Source organism: Odocoileus virginianus, chromosome 26 (assembly GCF_023699985.2).
Source record: "Odocoileus virginianus isolate 20LAN1187 ecotype Illinois chromosome 26, Ovbor_1.2, whole genome shotgun sequence".
Taxonomy (NCBI): Eukaryota; Metazoa; Chordata; class Mammalia; order Artiodactyla; family Cervidae; genus Odocoileus; species Odocoileus virginianus.
In genome coordinates this window covers 45,552,760-45,565,976 of record NC_069699.1, presented here as the reverse complement: position 1 = coordinate 45,565,976, position 13,217 = coordinate 45,552,760, and the positions used below count along the sequence as shown (strand labels likewise).

The following is a 13,217-nucleotide window of genomic DNA, read 5'->3' as shown; positions in this document are numbered from 1 at the left end:
GGTTTGAAAACCTCCGTCTGCATCGTTGGGCAGCGGCATCCTCCGTCCCCAGCCCACCACACACCCATCCTAGATGCTGAGGACGCCGCTACAGTTGCCATGTGAGTGGAGCTAGGAGGCGCCAGGGCTCACCCCTTGTGCAGGTGGGGGCCAGAAGGGTTCCCAGAAGAGGACTTTGTGGGGAGCTGGAAGCTGGACCTGGAGGACGCCCTGGGGAGGGTCAAGGTGGCGATCTCCCCGGAAGGGCTGTGCTTGAACTCCCAAGTGGTGGGTGAGAGGCTGGCAGTGTCCAGGGAAGGCCAGCTGAAAGCTGAGAAGTGGGGGCCTCCATGGGGTGCCTGCGGAGGTGGTCAGCCTGCTGGGCTGTGGGCAGGGAGGCAGCTTCCAGCAGCATGGTCAGAATCTTGGTCCCGTCCAGTGGCTCCAGATCTCCTGTGTGTGTTTTCCCTCGACCTGCCCGGGTGACTTTGAGGGAGTCAGTGATGGGGGTGGTTTGAGTCCCCGCTGAGGCCTGAATACCAATAGGGTGCAGGGTGATACTGGCAGTGGGAATCCAGGTGAGGAAGCCCCCGTAGGATATGACATTTGGGGTCCTCTCTTTCCCTGCCCATCACCTTTGCTGAGCTAATGTGGGAGGGTTTCCGAGCCTTACTTTCAGTAGGAAAAGCCCTCCTGGTATCTCAGCTCAGTCGCTTACTCCACTTGTTCACTGAGCCCTCCTTTGAGTGGTGTTGTTTGGACCATGGGGGAACCAGCTGGGAAGCAGGCATAGGATCCTAGTCAAAGCCAGCGTCCCCATTGTTTTACCAGCAAGGACACTGAGGACGGGGAAGTGGAGGTTACTCAAGGTCAGGGCTTGAAGCAGTGGCCGAGTCTCCCCTGGACAGAGAGTCGCTGATGGCTGCATGTCTCTTGTCACTCTGCCCTGTCCATGATTGGGGCTGGGCCCCAGAGGCTGAGGGGTCGTCACAAACTTGGGTTGTGCTGGGAGTGGTACCCAGAGTGGGCCTAGGATAGCAGCCCGGTGGCCTCACACCCACTCAACCCTTTGTCTCCAGCCCTGATGGGCAGAGTAAGGCTCCGAGGCTGTCAATTTAGGAGCCTGCTGGGGGAGCCAGAAGCAGGGGCGGGAAGAGCCTGGCTGCCCATTTGCCCAGCGGGGACTCATTAAAGAAGACCTTGGCAGCTGTTCTGGGCACAGGAAGCAGCTGCTGCCGTGCCTCTTGGGGCCGCATGTCCTCACCCTCAGTGAAGTGGAGACGTCTCCATTCCCAGGCTTCCCTAACCGGGACCCCAGGGCCAGCTCACCTGCCAGTGCTGCTGCCACCTGCTCGTTGGCCTGCCCCAGCTCAGTACCACCAGGACAGGGGCTGAAGGATAAGCCCCCCGAACGCTCTCCTCCCACTGTCTCTCCCAGCCACAAGGCTTAGCCGTGCCTTGGGGGAGTGGAGTGGGGAGGGGAGAGGTGGATCCACTGGGAAAGGCAAAGCAACCTTGGGGGCAGAGGATGGAATTTGGGCTGAGCCTTGAAGGATGGATAGCATTCTCTAGGTAGGAGGGCAGATTGGGCAGAGGCAGTGACGGGGCATGGCTTGTGTATCCACTGTGGCTGGGGTGCAGGGGAGGAGCAAGAATTTGGGCCCAAGAGATAAGGCTAGGTCCTGCAGGGTTTAGGGAGCCATGAATGGTATGTGAGCAGATGAGTGACAGCTTCCGGGCTGGCTTTGGAACAAGACTTGAGCACTGGGAGAAGGAGAGGAAGAGTCAGAGGCTGCAGTCGGACTCTCAGTACCCGCAGTTTACCAGAGAGTAGCAGGGACTCCATTCCCAGGTTCCCCTAAGCCAGGAGGAGACCCCCACTCCCACCCACCCACACACACACCGGGGCTTGGCTTCCCTGTCGCCCCTGGATGCTGAGATGTAGGGAAGCCCACGCAGGAAGCTGAGGCTCTCCCCTCTGCCCAGGCCCTGGAACCTGTTCCTCAGCCTCTCTGGCTTCACCCCTCCCCACTGCCCTACCCCAGGAATGAAAGCACAAAGCCAGCGTTTGCTGGGGCGGGCGTGGGAGCCACTGCTCTCGAAATACCAGCTCGGATATGGTAGCTTGGCAGCCCTGCAGGACCCTGGGGGCTGAGGCTTGTCTGGATGGTGCTGTGGGCTTGGGCCGTCACCAGTCCCAGGAGAGCAGTCTTCCCCAGGCAGATGGGCTTTTCCCAGGGAAGAATTCTTCTACTCTTCTCCAGAGAATTTGGGATTCCAGGAACAAGGAAGGAGGAGAGATTCCAAGGAGGGAGGTCCCTCCACAGCAGAACAGTTCTGCCTTTTAGTGGAGCCCTCAGACTAGGGGAGACTGCCTGTTTGGATATGCAGACAGGAAACCTAAGTCTCCAGAAAGAAGGTCTTCCCTGAGTGGTGAATGGAGGTACCAGTCGGAGATGAGAAATTAAGGGCCTTCTCCTCCTCCCCTAACTTCTCCCTTTCTTCCCCACTTCTCTGTCCCCAGTGGCCCACCTGTCCTTCCCTCTGGCACTTGCTGATTGCTCTTGGCTCCCAGGTGCCTGACTTCATGGCTCCATCTGCACCAAGCAGCCTTCCCGCTGGTAGCTAATCAATCAGCAACATTTTCATTGGCTCATAAGCCGAACGGTCTCAAGGTCCTTGACTGCACAGATGCTGCAAACAGCGGCGGGATCTCGGAGAAGGGTAGGCTTGGAGCCTGCCACGCGACAGTGTCATCTAGGAGGCTGTGGCTCCCTTTCTAGATTTGGAAAGGAGAGTGGTAGGATCCCAGGTCTGAACCCCCAAGCTGCCCGTGGGGGTCCTCACCCCCACAACTCCTCAGCCATCTGCTCCTGCTCCACAAGGGCCCAGAAGGCCAGAGCAGGGCTGAGCTGGGATTCAGTATTGGCCATGTGGACCCTGGGGAAAGGCTGAGCATGGCTGTGGGTCAAGGCCTTCCCTGTCGACCCAGGTATTAGGTGTCTAAGGGCCTGTGCCCCCATGCCTGCCTAGAGGGAACCACCCTCCCCGGCTTCTCCATGCCCCAGCCACCCTAGTCTCCAATGCTGCTGAGGCCCCCCTCCTGGGCTGCCCAGGAAGCCAGGGCCTGGGTGTGCAGGGATATGAGCAGAGGTGTAAATTGCATGGCAAGCTGCCGGCTCTGAGGTGAAAATGAAAAGTTTTCAGGCAGCAGCGGCAGCAGGCACAGCAGGCTGGGGTGCCAGGCACAGCGCCCCGCTCTCCCTCACACCTTCCCCTGTCTGCAGTCTTCCCCAGACTCCCACCCCTCCAGGCCTGGCTCCTATGCCTTCCCCTGTCATTGGGGGCGGGGCGGCCCTTTCAACCCTCAGTGAGACCCGACCCCAAGAGGACCTTCATCTCTTGCTTCTGTTTTATCTTCTAACTAGCTGGCGAGTGCATAGACAAACGAGCTGTGCTTTTGTTAATTTTGTGAAAATATTCGTAGTAGTTTCTCCATTGATTCTTCTTCAGTTTTTCAGGTACACAATTGTCCTATCTTTAAGTAATAGGGTTTTTACTCATCTTTTCCAGTTCCTCACTTATTTTAAAATCATCTATTCTAGTCTCTTTTACTTTACAGTTGGGCAGATTGAGACCCAGGCATCTTTGGTGGCTCAGCAATAAAGAATCCATCTGGAATTCAGGAGACAAGGGTTCGATCCTTGGGTCAGGAAGATCCCCTGGAGAAGGAAATGGCAACCCACTCCAGTATTCTTGCCTGGAGAATCCCATGGACAGAGGAGCCTGGTGGCCTTCAGTCCATGGGGTCACAAAAACTAAACAATAAAGACAGACCGAGGGAGAACCCACCCATTTGTCAATAGCCAAGATCCCCTGGAGAAGGAAATGGCAACCCACTCCAGTATTCTTGCCTGGAGAATCCCATGGACAGAGGAGCCTGGTGGCCTTCAGTCCATGGGGTCACAAAAACTAAACAATAAAGACAGACCGAGGGAGAACCCACCCATTTGTCAATAGCCAGACCAAGGCTCTGGGCTCCCGCTTGGAGCTCTTTCTGCCACTTGGTGCCTGCTCTGACCTGTTCCTCCTGGCAGCCCCATTTCATTCCTTTTCTCCTTTGCCTGTCATTTGCAGAGCTTTGAGCCCTCCTGCTCCAAGGAGGGAGGGGACTCATCAGCCCTTCTGATGGCTCCCCTGTCAGCACTGCAGGGTCCCCGGAGTGTCTCCTGCTGTCACCTCCTGCCCTAGACAGGTTTAGGTTCTGGGCCGGAGGTGGTTGGAAGGCCCACTGGGGATGAGAGGGATCCAGGGAGAGGGAAGTTGACAGAAGTTCCCGGGCAGAATAATAACAATGTGCCACATTCCAGCCGCAGCCCCTGCTGCGCCTCCCCCATCACTTTGCACAGACCGGCTGCCTAAGGGGCCTCCAGGGTCTGAGCCCCCACTTGCAGGGACTGCTGTGTGCAGGCGGGTGCACATCAGTGTCTGTGTAATTAAAAATGAGCATGCCTGACTTCACCCAGTGAAGAGATGCCACCACCTCGGGTGGGATGCAACAGCTGTTTGCTGGCTGTGTGGCTGCCCAGCTGTCCAGACCGGCGTGGAGAGGCAAGTCGGACTGGGCCGCTCAGAGTGAACAGGAAGACCCAGGGCCCCTCACCCCTGTGAGACGGGAGGTAGAGGGCTGTGATGGGGTGGAGGCGGACAGAGCAGCCCTCCTTCCTTTCTGGGCCTAGGGCTCCTCTAGCAGATGTATGACCCATGGCTGTGTCCTTTTGGGGATCTGAGGCTGCTTAGCTCTGAGCAGACCCAGGCCCTGGGCATCCAGGTTTGGGACCCATCCTGTCTCCCCGGCTCCTGGCCTGACCTTTTCTGCATCCCTCCCCACCCCTAGCCCAGGCCAGGGCACAGGTTGATGGTCTGAGATGAGAACACAAATGAGGGTGATCCCAGTCCTCTCTCTTTCCTCCCTCCTCCCCTCCCCTCAGTAAGAGCTTTCAGGGAGGTGGTGTGGGTCCTGGGGGGAAGCCTTGGCTTGGCATGCCGGTCTTATTCTTTTGCAGGATCCCTGAGCTGTACCCACCCAGGTTGTGGGCTCAGCCTGAGGTGAGGAGGGAGTCTGTGGAGTGTTCCTAAGATGGCTGAGACAGTGGCCCCACAGTAACCTTTGCACGCTGCTCCTTCCCCTGTCAACCGGCCTTCCCTGGGGGTGTGATGTCAGTGCAGGCAAGGAGTGGGGAGTGTTGATGCCCGAGGTCTCCTGGAAATCCCTGCATTATGGGTGCTGTCCCAAGTCCCCCTCCAGTTTCTGTTTGTGGGAGGCCCGGGTGGGAGGGAGGCCTCATAGATGTGTCTGAGGGACTGGAATGCTTAATCCAGCCTCTAGCCATTCCCGGTGGCACCTTGGCATGAATAGTTGACTTCTTCCTGTTAGGTGAGGAGAATTGTAGACACCTCAGTCTCTCCCACCTGGGAGCAAGGCTTTATGATCCCCTTGAGCCTGTGTGTGGGAGCGAGTTGCCCTGGGTAGTGGCCTCATTACATAACCAGTGGCTTCAGGGGCCAGAGCAGGTTCCCCTGTCCTGGCAAGGCTTTCTCAAGCCTTTGACTATCTGGGCTGTGGGAGCGGGTGTGCCCGGGGCTGGGAAGAGTCCAGGCCCATCCAAGCCCCTCCCTCTAGCAGCACCAGCCCAGGATGGCATTGGCCTCGTGTCCTTGGCAGTCAGCTCTCCAAGGGCTCCCTGGTGGGGCCGGCTGATGGAGAGGCAGCTGGCCTTGCCTTCCTCTGATGATTTTCCAGTGTTCACCAGGTCATCACCATGCTGCTGGTGCAGCAAGGACCTGAGAGCTGGCCCCTGGCTCTCCTCTCATCCCTCAGAAGCTGTCCCTGTCTGGGCGGGAAAGGGCTTGTTTTCTCTGCCTGATCACTTAGGGACAGGGCATATGGCCTGTCCTGCCCGTACCCTCCATCCCGGACTCATTGGTCAGTGGGCAGAGCTTGGAAAGGGGCCTCAGCGAGAGGCCACTGGGCAGTTAGAAGCCCTCCACCTGCTTCTGGGCCTGGGCTGGAAGTTTGTGCCTTTGCCTTCTTCCTGCCCCTTCTCTGCTCTGATCCTGAATTTTGACAGGATCCGGCATGTGTTAAAATGATTTAAGGCTGAGCTGTCAGTGAGATTTTAATTAGCTCCATTCCTCTCTCCAGCAGGGAGGGCCAGGGTCCCCCCACCTCCAGGTGGCAGGGGTAGGAATGGGCTGGGTGTGGTATGAGGCTGCCCCTCCAGGGGCCTGGGGACAGGCTTGGGCAGCTGGCAGTCTTGTGTGGGATGCTGTGAGGAGGGAACACTGGGCAGGGAAGGAAGGGCCGGCTAGCCCCAGGCCAGTTTTCTCTCCCTCCTCTGTCTCCCCTGTTCCCTCTGTTCTCCCGGATGGCTTTGAGATGAAGGCGACGGCAAGGATGGAGGATGCAGTTTCCATGGCAACAGGGCTGTCCACAGCCAGGCAACTTCAGAGCCAGGCTCTCCGGAGGAGGCAGATGCGCAGAACAGCCACAGAGCTGCCTCCCGCCTGTCAATGAGGGGGCTGGCAGAGCAGGTGGCAAGGGTGGCTGCTTGGTGCTACCCCCCCCCGCCCCATGCCTAGTCTCAAGGAGAGGGCGGAGGGGCACTGATCCCTCTCATCATCCCTGTCACTTCCAGAAGGAAAGCTCAGCAGGTGGCTTGAGTGTTTGCGAGGGCTGTCCCTAGGATTTCTGGGTGCCCACAGCCTCAGTTCCTGCAAGCATCCCCCAAAGCCAGCTGTCTCCAGCCCATGAGACTTGGGCCTCTAGGTAGTCTGCTGCTCTGATGGCCACTTGGCAGCTTCCTTTTGGACCCTTTGAATGCCCAGAGCATGGCATGTTGGTGAAGGCCATGTCCTGACTGGGTTTGGGGGGCCCTTTTTTTCCTTTAGCTCCCAGGGCATGACCTGGACCTTCTCCAGGGAGCCTCCCTGACCCTGGCCTTGGTGACGTGACCCAGTACACTGAGGGGTTCAGGTTTGGCACGTACTCACCCCTAAGTACTGGCATTAGAGGGGCCCCAGAGCCTGGTAGCTCCTTATTCCTGATGCTGTGTTCTTTTTCACCCTCCTCCTGAAGACCAGGGCTGAGGCAGCTGTGTGGGTGGGTAGAAAAGCAGAGATAGCCACTCGTGTGTTTGGAGATGGGAAGAGCTTGGGCCATGGACTTGTGAGATGACCCAAAGAACACTCAGGTTAGCAAAAAGATCAGACCCAAACTGTTAAAAATAATGACTTACTTTCACTGCTCTTGTACGCGTCAGCGCCAGGGTCGCCTACTCTGTTGGAGCGCACAGAGACTTGGGATGAAAGGCCTTGTCCGGGTCTTCCGTGGAGTCACAGGCTGAGCTCGAGCTAGACCCTGGGCCAGGACATCCACCCCCACACGGCCTCCAGCCAGCTGCCAAGGGCCCTGGCTGGATAAACCTTCATTCCTTCTCTCTCCCCGGGGCTCATTTTTACCTGTTTCCACTTGCTTCAATTGAAGGGGGTTCCTCAAGCCTCAGCTTGGCCAGGCAGGCTGACAAGTGGAGTCCTGGAGAGGCTTCTCCCCACCAGGCAGTAAGTCTCTCATTACCGCTAAGTGGAAGGCTCATTTCAGAGCTCATGGTGAGAGCCGGCCGGGTGCTATAAATAGCTGTGTTGTGAAGGTTGGCGGGTGAGCAGTGACAGGGCAGGGGCCTGGCCGTCATCTCAGTGGGTAATTGAGCTCTGTTGCAGGGAGGGGGGCAGCTGAGGAGCAGGGTGCACTGACCCCTGTTCTGGTTTGTCTGCCTGTGTCAGGGCATCTCTCTCATGCGTCCACGCCACTTCCACATGCGCTGGGGGCTGCGGAGCCCTGGGTTCCGTGTCCAGACAGAAGGGAGTGGACTGCCTGTCTCCACTTAGGGCCTATAAGCTGGTGTTTCAGCCCAATGGGGTGTCATGGAGTGTCCAGTGTTAGATCTGCTTGTCCTGTCTGTCCCTCTAGCCTAGGGTCTGCCACCTCCGCTGAAATTCTGGACCCAGGTCTGAGAAAGGGTGGGAACCAGCCATGTCTGATAGTCTCAGAAGTTGGGATAGACCTAAAGAGGCAGGGAGACGGGAGTAGGAGAGGGGTTTAGCTGGCCTGGAGCCCCTATCCAGGCTTTGTCAGTAACATACCTGCAAGGGCAAGGACTAGAGACCTGAGAGTCAGGCCCTGGCCTCCTCTAACATTGGTGGATAAGACAGCCTTGTCCAGGGCAGAGAGGAGGTCAGGTCCAGGGATGGCAAGTCTGGCAGGTAAGACCTTGGCTTAGGTGCCTGGGGCCACAGATTTTGGGGCCCCATCCTAGGGAAGTCTGGGGTGCTCAGCTTCAAGGCTCTGTGAGACAGTGCTTTCTGGAACAGCCTTTGGTACCAGGATTAGCAGTGCCAGGCTCTTGGGTTCTTTCAGCACCTGTCTAGGACTCCCAGGTCGTTAGAGCACTGCCCCCTGGGGTGTGGCCCCCTGTCCACAGGATGCTGTGTGGGTGCCTCCCTCAGAAAGATTTGGAACTTGGGGGAGATTGGGGCAGGAGGAGCCAGCCCCCTGGGAGGGAGTAAACAGTGAACAGTTTCTGGGGCCACTTGGGGGTGCATGGGTCAGAGGCCCTGGAGGGCTCATTCTGCCTTTCGTGCTCTCCAACAAGGGGCGGAAGTTGTGTGCCCACCCACGGCTGGAGATCTACCAGCAAGACCAGATCTATTTCATGTGCCCCCTGGCACGGCAGGGAGACTTCTATGTGCCTGAGGTGAAGGAGACAGAGCGGAAGAGCCGGGGGCCTGCAGAGGTCAGCGACGCCCCGGTGGATGACACAGGTACAGGGTCGGGGGTGAGGGTGGGGTCTCGCCTGGAGCCCCCCTCCCGGACATGTGGGCCTGGTGAAGGAGTCTCCGCCCTGGCACTGTCAGTGTCCAGACCTTGGCTTGACAGAGGTGGAAGAAGGGACCCACCTCCCCACGTGCAGAGCTGCCTGTCCCTAGACACAGGGATCCATGTAGGCGTGGCTTCACACACGTTACCCTGGCAATGCAGATAGAGATCCTGCCCAGGATTCCCTTCACCTTCAGATGCAGCAGAGGTACCCTTGGAAGCTCAGATCACAGACAGCTGGATGCTCATGGCGGGGTGGGGGTAATTGCTGAGGCTGCTCAGGAAGGGCATTGCTTGGGTCGGGCTCATTAGAAGTGAGATGACAACTGGATCTGGAAGGTAAGGAGGGGAACACGGTGTCCCTCTGGTCTGGGCCCTGACCAGAGCCAGCTGCTCTCTCCCTTTCAAAGAGGAGCTTGAGAGCATGCAGAGGGGAGACAGGAGGTAAGTACCCTGCCCCTTCCATCAGAGCGAGCCTTCCTACCCCAGGACCAGGCCACCAAATTGCTTGCGTGCTCTCAGCCTACCCCTGGGCTGTCCCCAGGAGGCCAGGGGACCTGCTGGTAACATCCCAAGTGGTCTAGAGGGTCTCAGCCTCGGCCATGCTGGAGGAGCCTTATGGGAATCTGGCGGTCCATGACCTGTGGGAGTGGCATAGGACCAGGAGGAGGGTGACTGTCTTCTTCACCTCCTGCTTTAGTAGGCTCCCTCTGTCCATCCAGTCTTCAACAGCCAAGGTCACCCTGAGAGACATGTGTTGGCAGGAGCGGGGGGCGGGTATCGGGAGGCAGTCTTCACTCCCTAGGGGCCATGTCCAACACAGTTAACTTCATCTGCCACTTAATTACCTCCGTGGGGCACTGCTCCCACCCGCCTGGTAGCGCCTGGCAGTCACTCTTCAGCGCCCCTACTGTGGGCCCAGGACGTGGCACAAGGTCAGCAGACCCTGGCAGTCCCCAGGGCAGGAAGGGGGGCACCCTGACCTTCCTTCAACCTCCCTCTGCTGCCCGCACCCGCCTCCTTGGCCCACCCACCCAGCTCCCCTTCCAAACACTGCCTGCCAGGGGTGTTGAAGGACTACTTGGCACTCGCTCCAGCTGGCTGCAGCCTCGCTCCCACGCCCCCAACTTCTCGGCCTGTCCTCCCTACCAGCCTGCCTGCCCGCTCCCTGGAGTTGGGGGCCAGAGGGTCTGCCCACCTCTGACAGGGTCTGCCCTGGCACCTGGGGCGGACTCTGGGTGTCCGCCTGCCAGGGGCATGCCACTTGCTCTGCGGTGTGCGGTGGGTGCCTGGCTGCCCAAGACTTGGCCTGTCCCTTTCCGCCTCCCCGCTGTGGCCCCCGCTTGGGCTCAGAGGTGAAAGGGGTGATTAACTGCCTTCTGCCTGTTATTACATTGATGTATTATTTAGCTCCAGGGAGGCGATGAATATTTGATCTCCTTGCACTGGCTGTGGGCAGTGGAGGAGAGAGGGGCTGAGGTGTGGTGGCAGCTTTGTTCTCTGGCTCAGCAGCCTTGGGGGTTTGGGTGCTGCCCTGCCTGGTCTGGCCTGGCCTGCCCGGAGACACAGGCCCAGGACTTGGACTTGCTTCTGCACAGACCCTGATGGAGCTGGAGGGCTGCCCCTTCCCTGCCTTGCACTCCTTAGTTAGGGTGTCCACACGTGCCCGGGGGCTGTTCTCCCCTGGCAGGCTGGCCTGAAGGGGCAGCCCTGGGCTCCTCTGATCACCCCTAGCGGAGGAGCTGGGAGAGGGAGGAGGCAGGTAGCTGGCAAGTAGGCAGGTCCCCACACCTGAGTCCCTAGAGAGCCGTTGGCTATGTGGGCAGGTTGAACTTAATTGGGCCAGGGAGAAATCATCCCCCTCTTTTGCTCCGCTCAGGCCTGCAGCCTCTGGGGCACCAGTCATTTAAGGAGAGAAAGAGGGACTGCCATCCTGCCCCAGGGCCAGAGATAACCACCCACAACTCAGGGAGCTGTCCTGGCTCACTCTTGAATGCCTCCACCCTAGGAACCAGGACTGAGGCCCCAGCAAGACGAGGGCCCTGGGCTAGCAACCTAGCCATTGCAGGGCTCACCTCACCCCTGCAGTAGGGCCCAGGGTCATCTGGGGGCCGAGGAGGCTTAGGAAGCAGACCCTTTACACATACCCACCCTGATCCCCAGCTGAGGCTCAGTGAAAGTTCCAGGCCAAGTCCAAATGCCAAGCAGTCCCCAGCTGCACCGGGCTTGGGGCTCCATCACCATGGAAACAGGATCTGGGGAAGCTGGCCCATCCCTCACCTGTGATGTTTGACTGCTGCCCCCTCCCTTTCCCACTGGAAGGGAGGCATGTCCACCTTCTGTCGGTCTGGATTCCTACACACAGGGGGCCTGAGCTCTCTGCCTCTCCTTGCCGCCCCCAGCCATTGTTGGTGCCTCTGATCTGAGGAGATGAATTGAGAGGCTGCTCCAGAAGAGGGCAGATGAACCTAGCCTGGAGAATATATTGGGGATGGGTGGACAGGCTAGGATGGATCTCGGGGCCCCCAGCAGGTAGCAGAGTGCTCCCATGGTCCCCTCCTGCTGCTTTGGGGCTCAGGAGCCACTAGGAGTTGGGGATGGGTAAGGGCTCCTCTGGGGTGACCCAGGCATAGAGGAAGAAAGTCCTTAAAATGCTTCATCCCCACACCCTCCTCCACTACAATTGGTTGTTGAGAATTTCTCAGGACTTCTCCATCCCACTCCTGCCCTGGCGTTCTTCTCAAGTTGGGGCTCAGTGTGGGCCAGAGGCAGGGACATGGCTGCCCCTTGGGGAGCCCTGCGTGTGGGGAGGGGCACAGGAGAGCAGGCTTCCTCGTCCCTTCCCCTGTGCTCAGGCCTTCTGGGCAGTGTTCTGGCCTTGGACAAACCCCTCTCTAAGCCTGAAATGGGAAGTGGAGGAGGGGACTCTACTGGAGTCTGTTCTACCCTCAGCTCCTCAGGTCAGGGCCGAAGGGTCTTTAATGGGTTGTTGGGGGCCTGGGGGGCAGCAGGCTTTGTGGGAGTTCAAGGAGCTGAGGCTAGTTCAGGGCAGGGAGAGGAGTGTACAGCAGACTGACCTCCTCCCCCTCCCCCACTACCCCACCCGGCCCCTGTTCCCTCGCTCCGCCCTGTCAGTGGACGCCCAGGCAGGGCAGAGGGCAGAGGGTAGAGGGCAGCAGGAATGAGCCTCCTGGGCCTGGGGCAGCTTGATTATTCATGAGCACACTGTGCAGGCTGAGTCGCTGTTGCTGGTCGGAGAGCCTCAGTCCTCTCCCTGGAGGAGGGGGTGGGGGTCCCAGCTAACCTCAGCCCCCCTCTTCCCGCTCCAGGTGCTGACACGATGAGCGACAGGAGTTCTGTAAGCCTGGAGCTGGGTCCTGGCAGCCGGGAAACTTCAGCGGCCACACTGTCCCCCGGGGTGAGCAGCCGCGGCTGGGACGATGGCGACACCCGCAGCGAGCACAGCTACAGCGAGTCGGGTGCCAGCGGCTCATCTTTCGAGGAGCTTGACCTGGAGGGCGAGGGAGCCCTGGGGGAGCCAAGGCTCAGCCCTGAGACTGAGCCCCTGGGGGCTCCCAAGTGGCCCCGGGTGCCCAGTACCCCAGAGAAGGGCGAGGAGTAGCCGCGGCCTGCACCTCCCTGTGGCACCGCTGCTGAGGAACTGAGCGTCTCTGCAGTCCTCCTCTTCCTCCACCTCCCGGTCTCCGGCCGGGGCCAGGGCTCTTGTGCAGCCCTGACTTCTTCTGCCCCAGGCCTCTGGCCAAGCCTTCTCCTCACTGTCCTCTCGGCCCCCAGAGCCAGAGGACCCAGGACTGTTATCTGCACCCAGCCCCTGGGGCTGCTACCCCTGTTACATCTTTTTCAGATTCACGTTGAGCTTCCAGGACCCAGAATAAAAACAAATGATTTTCTTGGTTTCACCTGGATTTGTGCTGTGGGTTTGTCTGTTCCCCCTTAGAGAGTCCTGTGCAGATAGGCCCGGAGTGGGCAGGAGCACCGCTGGCCTGAGAAGAGGAAGGTACCCTGGTACCTGGGCTGGGCTGGGGTCGGGGAATTGGAGGCCCTTTACCCCTGCTCTGAGTAGCTCTCCTTGACAGCTGCTCCTCCATTGCAGCAGCCCCAGGGGCTCCCCCAGGCTTCAGGAGAGCAGGCCAGGCGGGACAAGGGGTGTGAAAGCTGAACCTCGGGTGTCCTCTGGGGCTCAAGAGTGGGGAGCTTGCCACCCACCTTTGCCTGCCACAGAGGGACGCCTCTGTGTCCGTAGCTCAGGTGCTGACCCTGGTATTTGCCCAGCCGGTGAGGA

At 59.2% G+C, this 13,217-nt stretch overlaps 1 protein-coding gene across 5 annotated transcripts in view; it reads left to right on the top strand.

Annotated features, from left to right (window-relative positions):
- The window catches only part of TEX264 (testis expressed 264, ER-phagy receptor), a 30,451-nt gene extending 17,617 nt beyond the window's left edge, over positions 1 to 12,834 (top strand). For all 5 annotated transcript variants that reach the window (XM_070456004.1, XM_020876094.2, XM_020876093.2 and 2 more), the window contains 2 exons: positions 8,691 to 8,859; positions 12,244 to 12,834. In XM_070456004.1, coding sequence (XP_070312105.1) covers positions 8,691 to 8,859; positions 12,244 to 12,536 — 462 coding nt within the window. In that variant the 3' untranslated portion in view covers positions 12,537 to 12,834. The remainder of the gene's footprint in view (positions 1 to 8,690; positions 8,860 to 12,243) is intronic.
- Positions 12,835 to 13,217: the final 383 nt, after the last annotated feature.